We start from the raw sequence: 25,568 nt of genomic DNA on the forward strand, positions 1-25,568 counted from the left end.
CTACAGAAGCTTCGCCTTGTCGAGAAACACCCGGCTGTCGGAGCCATCTCAAATGTTCTTCGGGACGGAGTCCGTCGAGCGGTGCAGCCGCCGCCTGCGCCGTATGTCATGACGTACAGCGAAGCGTTACGCAGCTCTGCGTCAGCACCACCGGCGTTTTACTGCCCTGCTCCTCCTGCACCGCATCAACGCTCACCGACTTCGCCTGCTCTCTCTGACGCACGACCACTCCTCAGCAATGCACACGCGGGGCGGGGCGCACATCGAACAACCGGGCCTTGTGCTTCCACTGCGGTGAAGTCAGCCACGTACTGCGCCACTGCCCGTATCGTAGGATGGGCCTGCGAAGGTTTTTGCCGGACGCACCTCGGCCACGTTATGTGTGAACGACCCGTGACATCGACCAGTACCTGACGGCCAGCGTCCCGCCTGCGCCGTCGCCACAGCGCCAGTCCAGGTCACCGTCGCCCCGTCGGTTGTCTTCCACAGGTCGCCAGCCGTCCCTTCGGCAGCCAGCCCTCTAGTTTCCCGCGCCGGGAAAACTGACGACGGCAACCTCTGGGGAAGGGGGGAGGGGGGCACCGTCGCTCCGCAATTCGAACAAGATCTTCCGCTCACCGACTTGACCCGTAAACCCGACCTTCCACCTCCCGCTCCGCCACCTTCCGACGCCCAGAGCAGCCTCTGCTCGACGACCCCATTTCGACGAACACCGCGACCCTCCACTCCTGATCCTTCCGCGACGCAGGTTCCAGAAAATGAGCTTGTTTCCGCCGAGACACCAGTCGTCCCTGACAACCACCATGCGATTGCCTCATAGATACCGGCGCAGATTTCTCCGTTATGAGCCGTGGTCTTGCTACCCCCTTGAAAAAAGTGCTGACACGCTGGCACGGAACACAAATCCGGACAGCTGGCGGACATGTGGTGATGTAGCTCGGAGTCTGCGCCGCTAGGATGGAAATTCGCGGTATCATTTTCACTGGTTGCTTCGCTCTGCTGTCTCAGTGCTGCAAGGACCTGATCCTTGGCCTAGATTTTCTTCGCGAAAATTGTGCTATCATCGATCTCCGCGAACTAACGGTGACATTCTCCACAGCCCCGTGCTTCATAGACGGCGACAGTGCGCGAGACAGGCCAATTGTCCGACGACCACATTACTCTACCTCCGCGTGCCAACTTGTTTGTTGCGGTCGAGTGCGACAACCTCCGCGCGTCTAACGGCATCGCAGAAGCGAACCTGTCCTTGCTGCTGAGCCAACAAGTCCGCATCGCGTTGTTGCCCTGCAGAACCATCGAACTCAGCTTCTCGTCCCGAGCTTTGGCGCCGAATACCGCAACTTGCCGAAAAATATATCCACCGTCTATTTCGACGAAATTAGCGAGCCCGCCGCCCACTGAGCGTTGTCAACGTCCCTCCAGGGGGACCTAGTCGAACAGTTATGGCTAACTTAATTGAACCCTGGGTTGAACACTAATCAGCAACGCCACCTGCAAACCATCCTTGACTCTTTTCATGACTGCTTTGCGACCACCTCTAAGGTCAGGCAGGCGTCCATTAGGAAACATCGCATAATAGTTGATGACAATGAACAGCCTATCCGTCAACACCCTTATAGTGTGTCGACGAAAGAACGTGAGACGATACGGCTGCAGGTGGACGAAATGCTCCGGAATGAAGTTGCACAGCCGTCTACAAGCCCATGGGCTTCTCCCATTGTGCCGGTCGCCAAGAAGGACAGGACATTGATTTTGTATCAACTATCGGACTTAACAAAGTTGCCAAAAAGGATGTTCACCCGTTAACTCGAATCGATGACTATTTCGCCAGCTGCGTCATGCCCGCTACTTTTCCTCTTTTGACCTCCGCAGTGGGTACTGGCAGGTTGAGGCGGATGAACGGGACCGCGAGAAGACAGCGTTCGTTACTCCCGACGGGGTGTATGAGTTCAAGGTGCTTCCCTGCGGATTGTGTTCTGCTCCTGCTACCTTTCAAAGAATGATGGACACTCAAATGGCAGTCCTGCCTCGTCTACCTTGACGACGCTGTCATTTTTTCTGCCACTTGCGACAAGCATCTCAGGCGCTTGAGTGGAGAACTCTGTGGAGGCCATACGATCGGCCAGCCTCTCGCTCAAACCAGAAAAATGCCACTTTGCGTTCTTCTGGGCCATGTCGCGAGTGCTGAGGGTGTTAGCCCTGGTCCTGACAAGACGGCTGCCGTCGCTGCGTTTCCGACCCTCACTGATAGGCGTGCTGTGCGCCGTTTTTTTTTTTTTTTTTTGGGGGGGGGGGGGGTCTCTGCGCCTTAATATTACAGACGTTTTGTGCGAGACTTCTCCCGACTAGTTTGAGCCTCTAACTCACTTGACAAAGGACGAGCAACCTTTCATCTGGGCCCAAGAACGGCAGAAAGCCTTCGACGACCTCAGGAACCGCCTCCAAACTGCGTCCATCTTTCGCCCCTATGACAAGGAGGCGGACACACCGATGCCAGCCACGACGGTCTGGCTGCCGTCATCGTTCAGTGGCAAGATGGTGTTGAGCGCGTGACTGCTCATGCAAGTCGCACACTGTCGCGATCTGAGGCGAATTATTCTACCATGGAAGAGGAGTGCCGCTGGTTTTCCTCGTCTTCCCCTGCTCGAGTGTGGGTTGGCTCAGTGTGCCCGCTGTGCTCGCCGCGGTGTGTGCCCACGACGGAAACGCTCTACCGGCTCTCGGTGACAATATCTGCCATGTAATCATAATAAACGCTTGCGGTTGCGCTTATTTTCTTTGTTTTCATATTCTCTTTTTCTATTTTACCCCTCCTCTCTCTACGGTAGAGCGTTCGAAGAGGAGCGGGAGGGAGGGGGAACAATGAATGCTGCTGAATAAAAAAATGGTTGATTTCAGATAAACCATGCAATGCGTGGTTGGCCAAGATCCTCTACTACATGATCATCATCATCAGCCTGACTGCACCCACTGCAGGGCAAAGGCCTCTAGCTCCCATGTCTCTCCAACTGACCCTGTCCTTTGCCAGCTGTGCTCACCCTATGCCCCCAAACTTCCTAATCTCATCCGCCCGCCTAACTTTCTTCCACCCCCTGCTACGTGTACCTTCTCTTAGAATCCACTCCGTTACCCTTAAGGACCAGCGGTTGTTTTGCCTTCATATCATGATCATGCCCTGCCCAAGTCCATTTCTTTCTCTTGATTTCGACTAGGATGTCATTAGGCAGCGTTTGTTCCCTCACCCACTCTGCCCGCTCCCGGTCTCCTAACGTTACACCAATCATTTTTCTTTCCATGGCTCGCTGCGTTGTCCTTAACTTAAGCTGAACCGCTTCCGTTAGCCTCCACGTTTCTGCCCCGTGGGTGAGCACCGGCAAGATACACCTGTTGTACAGTTTTCTCTTGAGGGTAAACTGGTAAACTGCCATTTATGATCTGAGCGAACATACGCTCCACCCCATTCTTATCCTTCTCGTTATTTCCCTCTTACGAACCGGGTCAGCTGTCACTACGTGCCCTGAGCACACGTACTCCTTTACCGCTTCCAGCACCTCTTTGCTAATTGTGAACTGCTGCTGTGTGGTGACTGGGCATGTCCACAATTCTCGGACAAAAATTTTGAGTATCGGAAAATTGTAAAGTACTGTTCTGATTACACTGAAGGCAATGGTCCATTATTGCGATGCGCAGCAAAACCTTTCTTGTTAAGTTTTTCCATCGCTCGAATCGAGAGGTTAGGACTGGCATAAAAAACAAATGGGGAACACTATTTACGAAAGCAAAACCGTTAATAGTAGAAAAATACAAGCCTGCAGACGGGAGATGTGAGGATATATTGATCGTTAGTGAAATCTCACAATATGTGAAAAATTGTGTTGATAAACATTTTACAGCTCAAAAATGGTTTTGTCCATAATTGTTGTGTATGTATTGAATCTCCAATTAGTTTTTATCACGAAAAAATAGCTAAAAAAAGCGACCATCACGAATAGGTGGACTATACTGCGCTTAAGCATGCTGCTGTTTTTGCTAACTTGGGTTGTGAATGAATTAATTATATTTAGTGGACGTGTCTCAAAGTTTACAGCGAATCTGCGAATGGCCTGGAGTGCACTAAGTTTGGTATTTCCGGTTTTTGAAATTTGCTCTCCACTTACCTCATGAGGCTGATTTGGCGTTTGTTCTTGGAGCTGACGACATAGTTTGAGCCCAGAGTCAAACCGAGCGAGTGAATGGTTTGCGCCAGTGCGAAAATCCAGAGCTGCAAAGAAGAAGAGGGAGTGAGACAAGCTCTCCCCGGAAACGCGCGTACCCTGCATGAGTACCCTGGCACTCTTGATGGCCTTGATGTTGGGCTCGAACATATACATGATGCCCTCGGTGGCGCCGTCCAGCGTCACGACGCGCAGCAGGAAGGCGAACAGCACCAGCATGGGCGCCAGCGAGAGCACGTACTTGACGCGGCCGCTGAAGAAGGTGTCCTTGCGCAGCGACACGTACGTCAGGCACAGGCAGAGGCCCACCGACGCCAGCAGCTCCCAGCGCACCTCGCCCGGCGAGTCGATGCCCCCGCTCATCTCCAGCAGCTTGTGGCTGCACCAGAGCGAAAGAGCTGCTGCCACCGCACGGCCTGACACGGCAAGTCGAGAGATTCTCAGTCATCAAGGCGGTTGCCGAAACAAAGGAGTGTGAAGGCGCAGAAATCGGAAAAAAATGACACATGTGGCGATAATGCCGCATGTACATAAATTTTCCCACAATATCAAGAGTCTTGTGTTTTCGGCACCTTGCAAATAGGCAGCCCTGCGCGCGATGATTGGGAATGAGGGAAGAAAGAAAGGCAACTGCAAAGTCAAACACGTGAAACCTTTTGTCGCGTGCGGGACTGGTGTTGTTTATTGCTTTCCTCTGGCCTGCGGAAAAATGCATATAGGCCAGACAGGCAGGTGTATTAACAGGCGACATCAAGAACGCAACAGACCACTTGGAGGAGCGGGGGACCAGGGTAGGCATTTTCTAGCTCACTGTCGCAGCTGTGATAAATGCAAACAGCATGAGCCTTTGTTCAATCGTGTGACAATTCTAGGGAGGGGGAGGACCTAGGACCGTATTCCGAGTTTGTGCCTGCTTCAACCTCACATTTTTTCTAGACGACTTGATCACCAGTGGTAGATCTGAGAGATTAAATGTAGGACAGATATTTACAAAGCCTCATATTTTCCACGGACGATCAATGAGTGGAACAGGCTGCCAGCCGGCGTCACTGAGTGCTGCACGGAAGGTCAATTCCGCGCATTCCTTTCTGATGTGCGACGTGGCGCGCAGTTCTCTTGCGCGTGTCTTTTCATCTCATTACTGTCATTGTTTTTATGGAGCGCGGTTGTTCTCCTTCAAAGCATGCTTTTCCTCATCTATTATTAGTTGTATTTTGTATTTTTTGTAGTTGTAATTCTTGTAGTAGTATTTGTATTGTAATTTTGTTATCCTCCGTATTTTCGGTCAAACGAGCAGAAGTTGTTGTGTTTCCCCCTTTTAATTATACCTTCGGGCGCTGCAGGTATCTGTAATAAATAAATAAATAAATAGCGTCATAATCTGCTGCAACGGGCACACCTGATTGATCGAAACGACGGAAGCGAATGTAGTGGTTCGGATGAAGCGAGAAGAGTCGAAAAAACCGGACGGTGACGTCAAACACATAGCGTACGCAGCAGATGCTCGACAGCCAACATGGCGACGTGCTCTGAAGTGGACCCTCTAGCTTCGAAGTGAACTCGTCGATGTTACTGCCTTTTTCGGCCCGTGAACTTGCTATAAACTGGGTACGGGTCTTTCGCTTCGTCTTGTCTTGCCTATAACAAATTGGATGGACGATGAATTCGGCCTGTTTTTTATTTCGTTGGACGATTCGGTAGCTCCTAGGCCTAACGAGCACCGGTTTGTTGCATAAATTGCTCTCTTCATTTAAACTGGATGGCGCCACCATCATCGAGTTATCTCGTCTGCGTATGTTGAATGATGTAACATTAAGCAGAATGACCCGCAAATTACTTGAGTTTACTGCGCGGAAACGTGCATTTCCTATTCTAGAGCTTAGCTGTTGAAGCGTTCTGCATCATGATCGTGTGCAATGTCTGCCATAATAATAATATAATTGGTTTTTGGGGAAAGGAAATGGCGCAGTATCTGTCTCATATATCGTTGGACACCTGAACCGCGCCGTAAGGGATGGGATAAAGGAGGGAATGAAAGAAGAAAGGAAGAAGAGGTGCCGTAGTGGAGGGCTCCGGAATAATTTAGACCACCTGGGGATCTTTAACGTGCACTGACATCGCACAGCACACGGACGCTTTAGCGTTTTTCCTCCATAAAAACGCAGTCGCCGCGGTCGGGTTCGAACCCGGGAACATGAAACCACTCACGTGCACGGGCGGTCAGTCGCCAGCGACGCGCTGCTACACCGAAGCGTTTGACATGCCAGTAAATTGGTAAATTGGTTTTTGGGGAAGGTTATGGCGCAGTATCTGTCTCATATATCGGCTGACACCTGAACCGCACCGTAAGGGAAGGGATAAAGGAGGGAGTGAAAGAAGAACGGGAGAATTAGAGGCGCCGTAGTGTAGGGCTCTGGAATAATTTCGACCACCTGGGGATCTTTAACGTGCACTGACATCGCACAGCACACGGGCGCCTTAGCGTTTCGCCTCCATCGAAACGCAGCCGCCGCTTTCAGGTTCGAACCCGGATCGAACTCCGGAATCAGTAGCCGAACGCCTAAACACTGAGCCACCGCGGCGGGTACAGGTGTTTTGGTGTCCCTTACGGTTATCGATAGCCGCGGTGGTTGGTGTGGCTCTGCATCGTTGAGCTCACGAGTTAGCTTCAACAGTAAGATTTTTTTAGCCCATGTTCCTTTCATTTATTTGCAGTGCTCGCATGAAAGGAATGAAAAACGTAAATTACCGTCTGCCCAACCGTCCGATAAGAGCCTCCAGCTTACGTTCAGCGATGTTGCAGACGGAAATTCGTCACGGCGTCTTGGTTCAGCCGGCACGAAGCGCGCATTGTGCAGCGAGTGAGTGCATGCTACAAGTTTTCCTCTCCGTTCCCTTTTCCTCCAGATAAATGTAAATCGCCGTGTTGTGCGAACAAGCTAGCTGCCTTTTATTTACCATCGGCTACCGACGGCTGTAGGGGCCGCCTTCTGTCACTGAAAAGCCATGCGTGGTTGCGCACAATATTTTCTTCCTTAATTGTACACCTCCGGCTTTGCAGAAAAGAGTGCCTGAGCTATATTGTTCGTATTTGCTGAAGTCAATTGGGTAAATAAAGCAGCTTTGATATTGCCCCATTTACAGTGCAATCCGATGCGCAACCAAACTTGTGGCTGAATGTTTCTTCTATCGCATTGGTCGCGTTCTTTTTCTCGGCGAAGAGCAAAAGCGCCGCTGGACGTTTCGCTGCGGCAACCGCAACGCAGTGACATCCTGCCGCCGCTGACAGTCGCAATCGAACCGACATCTGCTTCCGGTTTTTTGACCAATCAGGTGTGGCCGCTGCGGCAGATTATGACGCTGTTTATTATGGCACAAACTCAGAATACGGCCCCTGGTATGAGCGTCCACTCTGAGAAGCCTTTCACACTGGCAGTCGGAAAGGAAACTGCATCAGTGGCAGGAACGTGCGTACCTAGCGGGCAGATCGTTGCAAGTGGATGCCAAGATGCGCATGCGTCGGAAGGATTGTGCGGCTGAGTCCGTTCCAGTAAAGCAGCGCCCACCTTTTTCTTGTGTTACGTCCTTGTGTTTTCGCTGGCGCGCCGTTTTAAGTTGTCTATCCTACGGCTGCTTACTGGTTTCCAAAGCCCGACGAAAGCTCCTTTTCGGCAGCAGAGCTTCACAATATTATGCGGCGAAAACGCGTAAGCAGTACAGGCAGCTTTTCATTGTCAGCATGGGGTGCACTGCCGCAGTTATGATGAAAGCATGATGGCCATGAGCTCATACCAGTCGAAATAGTACGATATTATGCTACAGTATAGAGCTGGAAGGAATCCATTCAGCCGCAAGCACATAGTATAGCGCCTATGACTGCAGAATGCTTATCGCCGAGCTTTGTGTTTTTGCCTTTGAGTGAAATATTTGACACGTTTTTTTGGCTATGTGCCCATACAATAAAAGCCAAATGAGCGTGTTTTACGGCTGCTTAGACGCCCCAAGACTCGCTGCTTCTGGCCCTGTGTCAAACTTCCGTCGCAGGTCTTGCTAAAGGGATCTTTTGCCGAGCCAGTTGGTCATAAATGTAACAGCCAATAAGAAGACCGGGTGAAATGGACGGAACATTGGGTTTATTTTGCGTGGTGTCACGGGCTCACACTTTTTTCATGTTAAAAAACCATGGAGTCTTGGCACCTTTGTAGCCGCATATGGCTATTTTTATTGTCTGTGTTTTTAATCTCGAATAACGTGCATGACATAAGTAAACACAGATCCCCACGTAGAATTCGGCAGCGCTCAATAATTGAATCTTTTCCCTGTGTAGTTTCAGTTTCGGTCTGAGTTACGAGACGAAAGCTGCGACGTCATAGGTGGGCATGAGATGACAGAGCATTCAGAAACCACAGCTTTGTCACTTCAGTTCATTCAAACGCTTACGTTAAATGGCTGCAGAAGTTGAAATGGCAGCAAGCGAACAAACAGCCATTATATTGCAGTTTTTATATGCCTCACGTGATCTGGCGCTCATTTATCACGTCGCAACCTTCTTTCTAATAAGCACGTATTTCGCGAATAAGAAAGGACGAAACGAAGATTGGTTTGGCTCAAGCTATGAGAGACGCCGTAGTGAAGGGCTCCGGAAATTTCGACCACCTGAGGTTCCTCAACGTGCACTAACATTGCACAGTACACGGGCCTCTTGAATTCCTCCTCCATCGAAATTCGACGGCCGCGGCCGGGATCGAGCCCGCCTCTTTTGGGTCGGCCACCGCGGCGGCTGGACACAACGAAGAAACACATACCACGTGTGCAGAGAGCATTGTACAGTGGCTGTGTACATGAATGTATTCGTTGCATCCTGTCTTCTTCGCGCAAGTACGTACCTTATTAGAAATGAACCAACTCGCCCAAACAAAAGTATTAAGTGAAGCTCCTTTCGAATGCTCAAACCGAAAACTGCATGGACGAAGAAATTCAGTAAGTTGGGTACTATGCGATTTTCACGTGGTGATTAGTTTTTCACAAATGTCTTGCGCGTCATTTTAAAGCAAAAATACGCTACAAAAATGATGTTGTCTATCATGGGCTGAAAAGCGTGACAAATATTTTTGCATTATCACTGCTGGTGATCTGATGATGAACCATTGTGGCTACAACTGACGTTAAATATTCCAAGTGATTGAGAACGTCATCACGTTGTCATCTGTATCTGTATTTGGAAAGGCTTTAAAAACAGATGCTTATACTATTTAATTCGTGCACATCTCGGGGACACATATGTCTTACACCGTTGAATAAATAAGTGTGTTGCTTTGGCTTCTGCGTCGTTCCTCTGCGTTAACGGCAGGCTCTCTAAAAACTTTCAGAGAGGACGAGCGATCTGTTCTTGTCTGTTTACACTGTGCGTCGTAAAATCTGTGGGGCATGCGCTGTTATCGTGACTGTTTGTGACAGTGCAACCACAGACTATTCGCTTGGCACTGCTATCACCTATAAAAAGGTGTGCTAATAAAACATGTTCGTTCCCGCCGCCTCCTTCTTTAGCTCAGCGCAAGTCACACTGTCGGAAGTGGGCTCCAGTGGGACTTGTAAAGGCGCCGTCACCCAACGGACCGCGCCATCTGTCTGAAAATTGCAGACGCTTCAAACAGGCCTGTTCCTGGAGGCGACCACAACGAAGCTGCGACAACCTCGCTCCTGCGATGATGCGCTAAAGTTCGCGCCTGCAGAAAGCAACGACGGCTACGAAACGGGGAGTGCCACTGTTGTGAGCAGTTTTGCTCGAGGGTGAACCGAGACCTGAAAACGCGCAACGCAGTTGCGGGGCAGCACCCCGACCCACGCATCGCGGGAGGTGAGCGCATCGACAGTCTCCCCGGCTGTGGCGCATTACACGGTCACAACGTGCGATGATCCTCCGCGCGCGCATTGGCTGCGTGTGGCCCGGGGAACGACGGGTGCGTCACGGAATCGCGACGAGTGATGTGTGTGACGGATGCGGTGCAGTGGAAACACTAGAACACCTGCTCCTTCACTGTGCCGCGTTCGCCGATGCTCGTCGCGATATGCTCGCGGCCTATAGGGCGCACTTTGGCGAACTTTGGCGAGCCTCTGTGCATCCCTCGAACACACGTGCTTGACGTCCCGTCTGTTCTCCGTCAGGTAGTTACACGCGGTGACCGAACACTCCGCGAATTCTACCTTGAACGATTAATAACTGGACGCCCCACTCCAGTTGTAACCAACACAGTGCTGTGCGCGTGTCTGATTTAATTCCTCTAAAATGAACTAATCACGCGCACAACCTGGACACATTTCTTATTGTGTAAATAGTTTGTATATACTACTTCTCCCCCTATCCTCTCTCCCTGTCCCCTCACCTTTCATTTCATTTCTCCATTATGCCTGCTATCCTTTATTTCCGCTGCCCCAGCTCAGGTGCTTCAGTATCGATGGCAGATGCCGGGGCTAGCAAAAATCTTTTTCTTCCTTTTTACTATTATTTTTAATAAAACCTCCACCACCAGTTGCGGGGATTCAGATCGTGTTTGGCATCAATCACCCGAAGCTTGGCGGGAAAATGCTTCGAGAAGAAATCTTCGGCGCTGCAGGTGGCAGAATCTCTGGCACAGTGAAACGCGGTACGCCGATACATCTCTAGGTCCACGTCCAAAATGGCGTGGGACTAAAATGTACATCAAATCCGTTAGAATTATGTCACGTGCTAAGCACTTACCAGCAAAAACTACGTTAATCTGTATCACGCATTCTTTTGCTCACATCTTAGCCATTGTTTTCTTGTCTGGGGTCATACCACCGCGTCCAACATTCACAAACTGCTGAGTTTACACAAAAAAAAAAGCGTTTCGGCTTGTTGCCAACAAGTCTTGATTCTCCTGATAATCCCATATACTTACAACACATGATTGTACAGGTGAGCCGACTGTTTGATTACTAGTTCGCGTGCTTTTATAAAAGAACAACAAATATAAATGATGGCTTTCTCTCTAGCATTGTAACACTTATACTTCGCTTTTGATATGCTGTGCGCTAAAAAAGGCCGCCAACGTCTGCAAGACGTTGAAGTAACGAGCGCTGCTGTTTGGTTTACTAGACGAAGAAAGCGAAGAAGAACGCGCCGCTCCTCTCGAGAAACGGAATGCAATACCTTTTGAAACGGGGTGGATTGCCACCATGCTCGGCTACGCGTGCACGCACGCCGCCTAGCGGAACGATCGCCACCTAGCGCCATCTATCAGAGAAATTACGATGCACGTCTACCCATTGTCGAGTTGCACCCCCTCAAGATACGTCCCAAACGGAATTCGCTTCGTTTGGTGGGTCAAGGTGGGCCTAGAGTTCGGCTTGTGGTGCGATATGGTAACGCTTCAATTAGTAATTGCATGTATACAACGTGTATCTATTGTGTAATTGTGGTTTTATTTCTATACCACAAGCCATAGGGTTTTATTTGCCTACTAAATTCGGTACACAACTGTCTCCGGATGGTTGCCCGTTGTCGGAGTATACAGCGGAACGAATGTATACATGTCCGGACCCGTGGAGTATTTGTTACGGGTCCAATGTTTTGGCACTCTAATTGGCTCGCCTTACATGCTGAGCGTCATGTCAACTTGTGAATGTCAAATGTATCCGGTAACCTTGGCATGTGTACATATGTAAATAAAATTTTTTCTAATCAGTTCGACTTATTTTTTGGAAATGTGGCGGAGAGTTTGGAGGATGCTTCACTCCCGCCACCAGTTGGCCCGGTATTGCACTACCTCCGGGATCGGCCTTGTCTTTAGCGCGTCTTTGCTATCCTGTCTTTCTATCCCCTCTTACAACTCTCCTTGTGGCTCGGCTTGAGCCAGTGAGCAGGCCTGTGCACTTTCTTTTTTCCTGGCAGGAACAGGCATATAGATACTATCCTGTCTTTCTATCCCATCTTTCAACTCTTGGTAGTGAATTGTGGCTCGGCTTGAGCCAGTGAGCAGGCCTGTGCACTTTCCTTTTCTTTCTTTCTTCCTGGCAACAACAAACAGACATAGATAAATAGCGAATGTCCGGATCCCGTAGAGTATCTGTTACGGGTTCAATTGGACTTATTTTTGGAAATGTGGCGGAGAGTTAGGATGCTTCACTCCCGCCATCGGTACGCCCGGTATTGCACTACCTTCGGGATCGGCCTTGTCTTTCTATCCCATCTTTCAACTCTCCTACTATCTGCACGTGGTAGCGATTGTGGCCCGTCTTGAGCCAGTGAGCAAGCCTGTGCACTTTTCTTTCTTTCTGGTAACGACAGATACATAGCAGTCCCGTAACGGGACAGTACCTACCCGTTTTTTGGTGGGGGTGGCGTGAGAGGGCACAGCCAATGTTAATGGCCGTCAACTTAGATTCGATAAACCGAAGCCATGCTGCCATTTCTTCCCCTGACGTCACACTCTGATTGTTCCACCTCTATCCACCATATTGGACTGTGACGCCATCATTGGCACGCGGAAGGTGGTTGTTTCTACAATGCTATTGTAGATGGCGCTACACGTCTCAATGCGAGATGCGCTGTTTTCTGGTAGGACACCTCACAAAACCTTGAAACGCGATGAGTAGTTGCTGCCACAGATGGCGCTGTGATCAAGGGTCGTAGCAGACCACACGAAATCTCGAAACAGGATGAGTAACAGCTAACGCTCTTAAAAGACATTCACAGGAAAAAGAACGGGGTAGAGACGTCAGGATAGAAGCGCAACTTTCAACTTTAAGGACAAATAAAGCAAGGCGCCTTGTATCTCCACTGATATCCACAGACGAGCTGCATGAGAGAGCGTGAACCTAGGAAGAACAATAGGGCATATCAAAGTGAAATTATAAAACCCAAGTAGCTTAAAGCTCTCTCATGCAGCTTGTCTCTTGTTATCAGCGGAGATAGAAGTGCGCCTGACTTCATTTGTCGTCATTAAAGTTGAAAGTTGCGCTTCTATCCTGTCGTCTCTACCCAGCTTTTTTCCTGTGAACGTCTTTTTAGCGCACAGCCTATCAATGTACCAACTAGCCCACCAGAAAACCTTACTTACAGTTCACGAAACGCCATGGGCACTAAAAATTGGTAACATGTTTCTATTACCCCAGTGTCGCACAAAATATGGCTTTGCAATGTTACATCTTACCGAAATTTCTAAATGTATAGCTGTATCAACAATTCAATACTATGCCTTTTTGTGCTCTTAGATATATCTTTTTGAATTGACCTGTATTATGTCTGAACTGTTTTATTCTGATGCAAGCTGATCTGTTCGCCTTGGCCTTAAAATGTACACCTATTTTGCATACTCCCCTTTGTGCAGTTTCTGTGATATTGTTGATTTATTACGAGAATAGTTTGCATTTTGTTCTTATGCAAAAGACATTGCCCACTGTGGCCATTGAAAGTACTTGTTTTGCATTGTATCCCTGCTAACATACAAGAGAGGCGAGGCCCGTCAAGCAGTCGACAGCACTACTTTTTTTCTTCCTGCCATCCTCAGTTTTTGCACATAAAAACAAGAATAAAATGAAAGCCGCGAACGACGACCACGTCGATGTCATTGGCAGCAAGTAGTGCCGTTGCAAAAGGCGCGGCCCATGACCAGGCAGCTTTTTCCAGCATATGTAAAAAGTCCAATGAATGCTGAAAATTTCAGCACTTCACGTCGAGAAACGTCTAAAGTTGGCCTGGTCAGCAGAGACAGTAGTAACGATGATTTTGACCTTCTAGAGACACGGGAAGGGGCAAAGACTGGAAGAGGTATTTTCTTCAAAGCAGACGCCAGGTTTCGCATACAATGGGGACATCATCACCCACTTCAGAACGACACACGGCTCAGTCACTTCCACCGCCTTTTTTGTTGCAAAAAAAACGGCCATCACGTCATTACCAGGGCTGGATGCGAGCTAAGTCTTGGCTACTGTCTAACGCACGGTGGCCACTGCAAACGCCTGGGAATCGCCATCAGCCTGACTGCAGGGCCTCTGCCACAACTCTCCAATTAACCCGGTCCTGTGCCGGCCGAGGCCAACTATCGTCGGGTTGTTCTCTGCCGCCGCCCCCTGCTACGGTTGTCTTCTGCTGGAATCCAGTCCGTCACCCTTAACGACCATCGCCTTCGCATTACATGCCCTGCCCATTTCTTAGTCCTGAATTCGACTAGGATGTCATTAACTCGCGTTTATTCCCTTACACACTCTGAGCAGAGTGTTTCGCTAATCTCAGCCGTGGATAACCACTTCCGGAATGAGGGCCCGTCCGCACTCTTTTCTTAGCACCACTATTCCCACGAGTGTGCAGCAGGATGGCACCACAACGCTTTGTCAAGACCAGCAGAATAAAAAGCCTTCTGGCGGAAACAGCGCGTCGCACGCCTGCGGTCCGTGTCCAGTTTTTTACGCACTGCTTTCGCTGGAAGTCAGGTACCACATAGGCCGGCTACTGTTTGCTAATTAAAGGCAGGATTGAACTTGAGCGCACACGGGGAATAAGACAGGAACACACAGACGCTTGTCCTATGCTCAAACGTTGCATAACCAAACTGCCGCGCTGCTGCGCTCTTCAGTTTCTGCCTCTGGGGAGCTAGGTGAATTTGTCCACAAGTCGTAATGAGCACGTGGAACAACAAAAACTTTCACAGATGATTAAGAAATGCGAAATTTGAGCGCAGCTCTTTAGGTGTCTTGATTTTGCGCGCGCTTCTACGAAACAAGGACTACTGCACGGGCTGACCGACGGCGGCAAAAGTTCTCATATACAGGGCATTTCAAATAGGACTTTCCAGAATTTTAAAAATAGGTTTTTTGAAGAGCTCACATTTCGCCATAGCATTGACAGCGGTGTAAATACATCAGAATATTGCTAAGATGTGCCAACTAGCAGAGTGGTTAACTAATATTCAGTAGTTAACTTCTTAAATACTACAGTTACGCTACTTAATTACTGAAAGGCGTGTAGCCTACCTTAAGTGATATTCATACCAGTTTTTAGAATTTCGAAAACGCAGTTACCCTCGGTGCTGTGGCCCAAAATTTTTGCTAATTCGACGAGTTACGTGCACTGGAGAGGTTGCTTTGCCTGCAAGCTTCTTGAAAACGCATGCATTTTGGCGCGAATTTGTTGGGCCACAGTGTCGAGCTTAACCGCGTTTTCAGAAATTTAAAAACTTATCCAGATCCTCCATGTGGACATTTATATTCCCGAGTAGAACTACGTATATCGGCACCGTTCTCGAACTTTCATATCGTCATTAAAGCATTTTACTATATCCTTGTTTTTTTTGGCTACAACTGTTTCATATTAATAAATTGGTCATCCCTTGCAAGACCTGTTCCTGGTACCCATAGGTGTTATTTCCAAGTTGACTTTTTTTTTCTTTGCCAATTTATTCCTCGATGCTCGGCATAAGGGCTCCTCCTCAGTTGTAATCTTGCAGTCCTCCGAGACATGGCCATCGATAAACGGTGAGCCTGTCTGCCGCACAGTATGTACTCCTTCTTCCTTTAACCGCTGTTCTACTTGTCACCATTTCGCTTTCTTTCCACCTCCTTGCATGGTTGTGTAACTTATTATGGCGTTAAGCTTATTTCTACCTGGCCCTCCCAGTGGCTGGCCCCCCCTAGAAAAGCTACTGCCCGGCCTTGCACTAAAATCTACCCTCTACCAACGCCTGCTGCACGCACCTTCTCGTTTATTTCCTCCGATTCCCTTACCACCCGATTGACCAGTACTGGGCCACATCGCTCGAGCGGCAATGGAGGCTCACTCGAAGAACTCCTGCGCGGTGGTGGTGTGCTTGGAGAGCGTATAGGAGACCCACGAGCTGTCGTCCTCGGCCGAGGCGAGCCGGGGCCGCGGCGTCATGTCCAGCTCCAGGTCGGGGATGCGGAATCCCGGCGTGGTCGCGTTGGCCGCCGCCGACCAGTTGAACGCGGGCCGCGTCACGTTGGGGAAGTCGAGCGTCATCGGGGCAGGCGGGGCGTCCGGGTTGCGGAAGCCGCCGTACTGGCTCATCACCTGCGAGAAGCGCATACCGTGTCGCTCAGTCTGACCTGTGATGCACGGGTCGTATTCTGAGACCGGGCGGATGCACTGCGAATCTGGGCCCGGCCCACGAGGCCCATTCCCGCAACAGCTGAAGTGCTGCCCAATTAAACCTTAAGTCACAGCGACACTGGCAAAAATTGGTCTGGTAAACACAAACAGAAAAGATGATAAGGCCCGCTCGGCTTTTTGAACAGCGTTCCTGTCTACCCGTTGGCCCCGGCAGCAAAGTGAAATGGACTCCGAAGACGTTCATGATTAAACTGCCTGAAAGAAACACGTACACACACAGAGCACTGACTTCCAACTTTTATTCGAAAAACGCTTCGAGCATTCCTTTCACACGCACCAAACTGCCACATGACACAGCCAGGATACAACACGGCAGATAAGTTTAACAGTTGAGGAGTGCATGTTGTTGGGCGAGTCGGTCGTATATCGTTGAGTAAAGGTACTGCGCAAAATAATACAAACATGGACGAAAAGGGCACAAGGACGGGCGCAGTCGAGTACAGCCAATCTGGAGAAGCAATCTAAAAAACCCCAAGAGTGTGCATGCCTAAACACCCTGCATACCTAGATAAAAGGAATGAGGACGGTAAAAAAACCGAACGGTTAAGCTAAAAATTCAAAGAGAATGAAATATAGAAACGGCCAAACCATATATTACGAGCGAGAACTTACTAAGCGAACTCACTAAGCAAATGAAAGTTGCAGGCAGATACGGCGTCCAACACGTGCTTGCGGCGCCGTGTAAGCTCGCTAAAGTGCGTGCTATCATGAAAAGAGACGATAGACAGCAAAGATGCACCTTAAATCACAGCCTTGAGTACACAGAATGTGCCAGTAGAGAAGTTATCAGGTTCCATTATCGCGTGGAAAGATGTACATCGGCCAAACTGGGCGATGTTTCAATGAGAGGGCGATGAACACATTCGCAATCTGTCTACCAACTTAGGAGGCAATTTAGCTTTACATCGTAAGAAGTGCAAAAAAAAAATGATTGCCACCCGTTTCTCGAAAGCACGAAGTTCCTCGCTACGGCTAGAACCGAAACAGAAAGGGAAATATTGAGGCCTTCTTAATCGCAAAGAATGCGAACAATTGTGTGAGCACACATACCGTCCATTGTGCTTTCGAATAAAGAAATCTCGTTTTTAGAAAGTAACACTTTAAACTGTCATTTTTAACCCTACACCTTTGCTCTTGTTACTTGTTTCCATCCTTCATAGAGTTTAGCCTGGTTTTAGCCTATGTCATTCTCGCGTCGCCTTTACCATTGTTTATTTTTGTTTCCATAATTCCCTCTCGGTTTCGCGGTTTTAGCGTCGTTGTTTATTTTGTTTTGTATCATTCATATGGTTTCGATTTTATGCTTTTCTGCTTACTTTTTAGTGCTTGCACCTTCATCTTTTGTTGTTGTTTCTGTTGGTTCCACGTCTCATCCCTTTTGCTTAACAAGCTCTCGCTCGTAATATATTGTTCGGCCGTTTCTGTATTTCATTCCCTTTGAATTTTTAGTTTAACCGTGAGGTTTTTTACCGTTCTCTTTCCTTTTATCTAGGTATGCAGGGTGTTTAGGCATGCACACACTTGGGGTTTTTTAGATTGGTTCTCCAGATTGGCTGTACTCAGCTGTTAAACTTATCTGCTGTGTTGGATCCTGGCTGTGTCATGTGGCAGTTTGGTGCGTGTGAAAGGAATGCTCGAAGCGTTTTTCGAATAAAAATTGGAAGTCTGCGCTCTGTGTCTGTACGTGTGTCTTGTCTTTGTCCCTGTTTCTTTCGCGCAGTTTAATCATGAACGAGAACCACCAACTAGCCCGCCAGAAAACCCTTCCAAAGACGTGCAATAAACTGCGTTGCCTCTAGATTTTTAATCACTCATCTTTCTACCGCCTGCGTTGGCTAAATATCAAAACGTCCTCTAAGCTGTGGCAATGACCTTTCTTTTTGGTGAGCTCAATTTCGCGGGCGGAATTTATGGCTGCACTGCCCGCGTTTCTATAGAGCCGCAAAGCAGACAGGCCTGCTTAAAACGTCGCATACAGTGTATACTAAACCAATATGCCCTTCTCCAATGGTAGCGCAGAGGTGTGTTTCTGAGAGGCGAAAGCAGACAATCAAAGTTGCCTTAAAACAGACGGCTGCCCGTCGAGCAGACTAATGAAGGTCCAGTGGTTCCTCAAATGTCCAGCCGTGAGTGCTAACAGACGCCTTCTGGTAGAGTCGGCTCGCTCATAGCTGAAACAGCCCAAGCCACCGGTGATGTGTACTTTAGTAGGCAAACATTCCAATATAAGGACGCCACTGTAGTGCAGGCCGCTGATGGATTTTTTAATCTTCTTTTATCGTTCAACGCGTGCGTGTCGGAAGTTGCTTGAACATAGCACTGTGGGTGACGCTGAATAAACTCGGTCTACAAATCGGCTTTCTATCCTTCCGCGTCAGCAAAAAGGTGGTAGTAGTTGCTTGTTATTAAACTTGTGGAAAGATGTTAGCGCCAGAGTTTATTAATTTCCGAGGTGTTCCGGACAATAGTAAAAAAAAAATCCCTATTGCTTGTAATTTTTTTCGCGTGAGGAAAATGCAACTACAGCAGACCCCAAAAAAGTCAGTATAAGCCGTGAGTAATTTTTTTCCCCAGCCAACAGCGTGACTCTATTTCATCCGTGTCGCGTGTATGTCTTATTGCGCAAGAAGGCACTTCGCAACCGGAGCGGTCGCAAACTGAAGAGCGAGAGCACTGCAGGCCAAGCTCTTCAAACTAACGAATCCAAGGCATTATACGAACGTGTCCTTGGACGAGAGAACAGGCGCTACGGCTACGCCTGCTTCTTTAGGCTCAATTCCCTGAAAAGCAAAACGCACGCTGCTTCCACCTCTCTATGAGCAGCGAGAGAATAACAATATGCCAGCCAGGTGAGGGACGGTAATCACAAGTGGCCGGGAGCACGGCCAGGGAAAAAACAGTGAGGGCTGCTATAGGAGCCACAGAAGCGAGGAAGCAGCAGACATGCTTCATTTGTTGAGTTGGCCATCGGCTTGTTCACGCCATTGCCGCGAGTAACGAGAGCGGCCACAGTCATCATGATCGCGCAGGTTAGGTGCAATAGGTTTGGTTTTAGGGGGTTTAACGACACAAAGCGACTCAGGCTATGCGGGACGAATGAGACTCGATAACTTGAACCAACCGGAGTTGTTTAACGTGCACGGACATCGGCCTCTACCATTAATCCGCCTCCATCGACCTGCCGCGGTCGAACCCGCGGTCACTGAGCCACCGCGGCGGTTTTGTCCGAGTATTACAGTGCAATTCTGTTTCAGTCTAATTGGCACGGCGCTCCTTCACCGCGGCACTACCGACACTCACCAACGTGACGGGGTCCTCGGAGCAGCGTGCCGTGTTCCACGAGTTGGCGCAGCGGGCCCACCGAGGCACCCCGTGGAAGGAGTTGAAGAAGTAGAACAGCGCCCACGAGAACAGCACCGCGTACAGCGCCGTCATGAAGAACGAAGCCGCCACGCCCGCCAAGCCGACTCCTGCATGCGCATCGTGTGCTGCCGACGGTTTGCTCGTTTTTCCGTGCATTTTGTTCATCGCACTTGCTGCGCGAAAGGCGACGACAGCGGCCTGAAAGTTATAATAATCTTGCGTCTATATGCTAATGCATTACCCGTACACCGTCTCGCCGCGCCCTGCGCGCTAATTTTGGTGCGTTTATCCGCCTACACGATTAGAAAACATGTGAAAACAAAATAAATCTCAATTAAGCGGGCACGCCGGGCGGCCGCCCGTCAGCCTCAGCCGAATCTGCTAGCATTTTTCACGCAGGTCAGTTTCCAGTGCTAGAACAAGAGGCCAACATTACATGCATGCAGCTGGCTTGCCCACATAACTTTCGTACGCTCCGTGTGGCCTTGGGTGATTTTGGTTTATATTTGTTGACGCTCTGCGGCGACATAGAACACTGTACAGGGCCGAAAAAACAACTGCTAGCTCAAGTACTCGACGTCCAAAAATGGCTAGATGAAATTGAATCAAAACTAGACGTGGCAGAAGCTCCAGCAACAGCCGTCAAGGAAGCAAACGCCAAAATTTCTGCCCCCCCCCCCCCCCCCTCGCGAACAGACGCTGTCCGAAGTTTAGAGAGAAAGCTGATCGAGAAGGTAAAACAATGTCCTTGTTTTTGGTGCGCACAAGAAGACGGTCTCCTTAAAAGTGCATTCGAAAACGTACTCCATAACGCGCTGGGTATTGCGAGCCGAAATAATGGACAGGATGGGCCGGATGTATGTATGTGTATGTGTGTGTGTGTATATGCGTGTGTGTATATATATGTGTGTGTGTATGCGTGTGTGTGTGTATGCGTGCGTGCGTGTGTATGCGTGCGTGCGTGTGTGTGCGTGTGTATTCGTGTGTGCGTGTGCGTGCGTGCGCGTGTGTGTGTGTGTGTGTGTGTGTGTGGATACGGCTGAACCCTTTACATCGGGCGGTGGCTCAAGCCACCTAGCCATGACTTATGAAATTTTACTCTTCTCTGATTTTAGCTCCAATCAGATAACCTTCGCTTTTTTACTTCTACTCGCTTAAAATCTACTTTCCCTTCCCTGTCCTTAAACCACAATGCCTTGGATAAATCAGCCCTGCTGCTTTCCACTGTAGGGTGAAGCCCTTTACAGAAAAGTATCAAGTGTTCAGCCGTTTCCTCCTCCTCTCCGCATGCAACGCACAACGTGCCTATCTTGTGGTACCAGAATCTATATGTCTTAGTCAGCAAAACTCCCGTCCTGGCCTCATACAACCAAGAGCTTCCCCTACAATTGTCATAGATATTTTCTTTGGCAATTTCCCGCTTAAAAATCCTGTATGCTCCCAGTGCTGATTTCGTCAGCATTCCTGTTTTCCACAGAGCCCTCTCTGTTTCTTTAACCTTTTTCTTAACCGATAATTGCTGATTCCCCCCCCCCCCCCACTGTTTTCCAGATATTTGCTTGTCAATTTTCTAGTTCGCTTTCTCTATTTCGTATCAACAATCCTTCTATATAGGTATCTGAAAACTTTCCTAGCCCACTGCTTATCCCTAATTTTTCTCAATCGCTCCTCAAATGCTATCTTACTGCTAGTTTCTCTGCTCTCGAATGACGCCCATCCCATATCACCCTGTACCCCCTGATTTGGTGTATTGCCATGTGCTCCCAAAGCTAGCCTCCCTACGTCGCGTTGTTTGATTTCTAACCTTGCTTGAACATCTGGTCTCATGCACAAGACCGCATTGCCGAAACTCAGACTAGAAACTATCACCCTTTTCCAGATCCCTCTTACTACTTCATACCTATTGCAATTCCACAGTGCCCTAGAAGAGAGATCGCGCAGAGCGACGGGCGCGACGGACTGACAGAGCCGCCAACTGGACTGTCTACAACCGCTTGGACGCGGCACCGCGCCGCCACGCCAAGCTATACCGCCGGCAGTGGGCTTCACTGTGCCAAAGGATGGAGGAAGATGTCAGCTCGCGGAGGCTGTTTGACACCCTGCGGCGCATCACCGAACCACAGGCAAACCGTCAACCGCTGGCCGCCCTCGCAATTTCCAGCGGGCTCAGCTTTGAAGAGTTGGCAGAGCGGTTCGCCGATAGATTCGCGCCGCCCAGGCCCGCAAACGCAGCTAACATAGCTGCTCCTGAGAGCCCCAGAAGCGACGCCAGTCCCTCGCCCGTCGCCTCGGAAGGTCCATGTGATGCGCCGTTCACTGCGGCGGAACTGAACAATGCGCTGCAGCGCTACCGCCGCCATTCGGCGCCCGGACCGGACGGGGTGACATACCAGATGCTGCGAAACCTGGATGCGCAGCAACGACAGATCCTCCTGCAGCAGATCAACCTGGTGTGGGAAGGCGGGGAGCTACCGGAGGATTGGCGAACCGCGGTCGTCTGTCCCATCCAAAAGGCAGGGCGCCCACCTACGGAGCTGAGCGGATACCGGCCAGTGGCATTAACATCGGCGGCAGGTAAGCTCATGAAGCTTATGGCGTTGCAGCGTCTGAACGAGCGGGCTGCAGAGGCTGATTTGTTTGACGAGCGTCAGACGGGTTTCCGTGGGATGCGGTGCACGGCTGATTCTATATCAGACGTTGTTACAGCGCTGGAGCATGCCAGGGCGGCAGGCCAGGTTGCGCTGCTGCTACTACAGGATGTCTCGGGCGCTTTTGACAACGTTCACCGCGCACAGATTCTCGCGGTGCTTGAGGGGGCCGGTGTGAGCGGGCGCCTTTTGCGATACGTTCATGGCTTCCTGAGCGGGCGCACCAAGCGCGTACGAGTAGGGGGTAAGCTCTCCAAGCCTCGTCTGGTGGACATGGGCGTGCCGCAGGGCTCTGTCTTATCACCATTTCTGTTTAATGTGGCCATGTCGGTGGTGCCGGCCTCCCTCCCACGAGCGGCCGACACCATGTGCATATGTACATATATGCAGACGACATAGCTCTGTGGTGCCGGGGACCACCGGGCGAGGCGTTCCGCGTGCGGGGGTGCCTTCAAGGAGGGGAGCCCTGACCGCGATCGATGCCAGCTTTGCGCGGCCTTGGTCTGTCGCTGAGCGCGGGCAAATCGGTGGCCATGGCCTGCGTTTCGCGTTCGCGCGCGCACCTTGCGCCACTGTCACTGGACGGGACTCTCGGATTCCCTGGTGTAAATCGGTGCGGTACCTTGGTCTAGACATCGACTGGCGCCTTTCCTTCCGCCCCACGGCGACCAAGGCCTGTCTGCAGATGAAGAGGATCACCGCCGCCGTGCACAAGCTCACCGCTCGAGGCCAGGACATCTCCCAGCAAGCCGCGCTGCGGCTATACAATGCCACAGCTTTGGGGGCGGTACTCTATGCGCTGCCGCTCGTCACGGTGCGCAAGCCGTGCTGGAAGAAACTCGAGCTCCAGCACCGCAAGTCCCGGCGCGTGTGCCTAGGCCTGCCCAAAAACTCGCAGTGCGCCGCAGTTGGCCGAGGCAGGAGCGTGGCCACTTGAGCTCCAAGCAGCGCGCAGGGCACTGAATCACATCGGCCGGCTTCACCGGGCACCGGACGGCGGCTCGCTGCTGCAGCGTATGCACTCGCACCCGCGCTCACGAATGGGCGCGGTGCTGCTCGAGCATGAGCAATGGACACAAGGCCCACCCCCCTACGGGTCCTGCGCGCCCTGGCCTGCTGCCTCGGAGGTACAGCGAGAGATCGTCGGCATTGCGGGAAAGCGGGGCACACCCCTCTGTGCTGTGCAGCAGCTGGCCAGAGCCGTCATACACGATGAGCTCCAGGACCATCTCCTCGTGTACACCGACGGCTCAGTGGCCCGCGACAGCTGCTCCCTTGCTGCGGCGGCTACCATCCCCGCCCTGCGACTGCACAGCCAGCAACACGCAACCTTCCTGGGCTCTCCACCACGGCGGAGTTGATGGGGATCCGGCTCGGGCTGGACATGCTGCTCACCCTCGGCCCTCCGCCGCCCAGGAGTGCTCTGCTGTGCGACTCCCGCACCGCCCTCAGCCGCCTGCAATCTAACGGCCGCGGTACTCCACTAGTGCGGGAAATTCGCTCGCGCATCGAGCGCCTCGCGCAGAGAGGATGTGCCGTGGGTGCCCGGTCACTGCAGCATCGCCGGCAACGAAGAAGCTGACGACCTCGCGACCGCTGCACACCAACTATCTGCCAGCGATCTGCCCCTTGCGCTGGAGGACGTGCGTGCGGCCATCCACGACCATCTCCGAAAGCAGCACCCCGACCCACGCATCGCAGGAGGTGGGCGCATCGACAGTATCACCGGCTGTCGCGGACTTACACGGTCACAACGTGCAATGATCCTCCGCGGGCGCATTGGCTGCGTGTGGCCCGGGGAACGACGGGTGCGTCACGGAATCGCGACGAGTGATGTGTGTGACGGATGCGGTGCAGTGGAAACACTAGAACACCTGCTCCTTCACTGTGCCGCGTTCGCCGATGCTCGTCGCGATATGCTCGCGGCCTAGAGGGCGCAGGGCATACTACCAGACCCCATCAAGACGCTATTGTGGCCGCAGGGCAGTGCGCGCACTCGTGAGCGAACATTGGTGAGCCTCTGTGCATTCCTCGAACACACGGGCTTGACGTCCCGTCTGTTCTCCGTCAGGTAGTTACACGCAGTGACCGAACGCTCTGCAAGTTCTACCTTGAACGATTAATAACTGGACGCCCCACTCCAGTTGTAGCCAACACAGTGCTGTGCGCGGGTGTGATTTAATTCCTCTAAAATGAACTAATCACGCGCACAACCTGGACACATTTCTTATTGTGTAAATAGCTTTTACATATTACTCCTCCCCCTATCCTCTCTTCCTGTCCCCTCACCTCTTTCATTTCATTTCTCCATTCTGCCTGCTATCCTTTATTTCCGCTGCCCCAGCTCAGGTGCTTCAGTATCGATGACAGATGCCGGGGCTAGCAAAAATCTTTTCCTTCCTTTTTACTATTATCTTAATAAACAACCACTACCACCACCACCCTGTTTTTCATGACAGCTGCATTCCTACTAGCTTTATTCATTACATGCATATTTTTCATGCTCTGTCAGATACTCAGCACCGTCATTTACCCACACCCCAAGATATATACTTGTACTCATTCACTACTTCTAGCGTGAACTACTCTATTCTTTGCTCACCGCCCTCATCATTAAATATCGTGACAGCAGATTTTTCCTTACTAAACTCTACACCTCTACCGTGACCGGCCTAAAAAAGCAAATTCCTTTTCGAGTAAGCGCACCGAAGTTGTGCTAATGCAATCGGTACGTGGACGATTTCTTAGTACTTTTGGAGCTTTTACCTAATGACACTCTGCCTGCAGCAGTAGACGATGTTTTGAGTGCTTTTAAAGCTTCTTCACGCGCTTTTAATTTCACCCATGAACTCCCTAACAATCATTCCATCAGGTTCCTAGAACTGCAAATAGCCTGCTTTGACGATGGCCATTTATGCTGGATGTTTTACCTAGAAGCAAGAACGCTCTGTTACCGTTCGGTTCTGCGCACTCAAAGATTGTAGAGAGAGGCGTTGTGATGAATTGTTTCCGCAATGCACTGGAAAAGAGCTGTCACCACGCTATCAAAAAGAGCCTTGATAATCAGTTCCAACGTTTGGAAGCCACAGGGTTCCCTAAAAATCTTTTGAAAGCAGTGGCTGTATCGCTGCTTCAGAAGCTCAAGAAAGAACGGACGAAGCCGGCTGATGGTGGAGCAACTGAACGCCAAAAGTTCGA

General features: G+C 50.5%; 1 protein-coding gene across 1 annotated transcript in view; it reads right to left on the reverse strand.

Moving 5' to 3' along the window:
* The window catches only part of LOC144120414 (sodium- and chloride-dependent GABA transporter 1-like), a 166,557-nt gene that overhangs the window by 69,623 nt on the left and 71,366 nt on the right, over positions 1-25,568 (reverse strand). The window contains exons 3-6 of the mRNA XM_077652757.1: positions 19,660-19,829; positions 16,010-16,260; positions 4,326-4,593; positions 4,158-4,261 (exon numbers count right to left, since the gene is read on the reverse strand). Of these exons, the coding sequence (XP_077508883.1) occupies positions 4,158-4,261; positions 4,326-4,593; positions 16,010-16,260; positions 19,660-19,829 (793 nt within the window). The remainder of the gene's footprint in view (positions 1-4,157; positions 4,262-4,325; positions 4,594-16,009; positions 16,261-19,659; positions 19,830-25,568) is intronic.

The sequence above is a fragment of the Amblyomma americanum genome, chromosome 2 (assembly GCF_052857255.1).
Source record: "Amblyomma americanum isolate KBUSLIRL-KWMA chromosome 2, ASM5285725v1, whole genome shotgun sequence".
Classification (NCBI taxonomy): domain Eukaryota; kingdom Metazoa; phylum Arthropoda; class Arachnida; order Ixodida; family Ixodidae; genus Amblyomma; species Amblyomma americanum.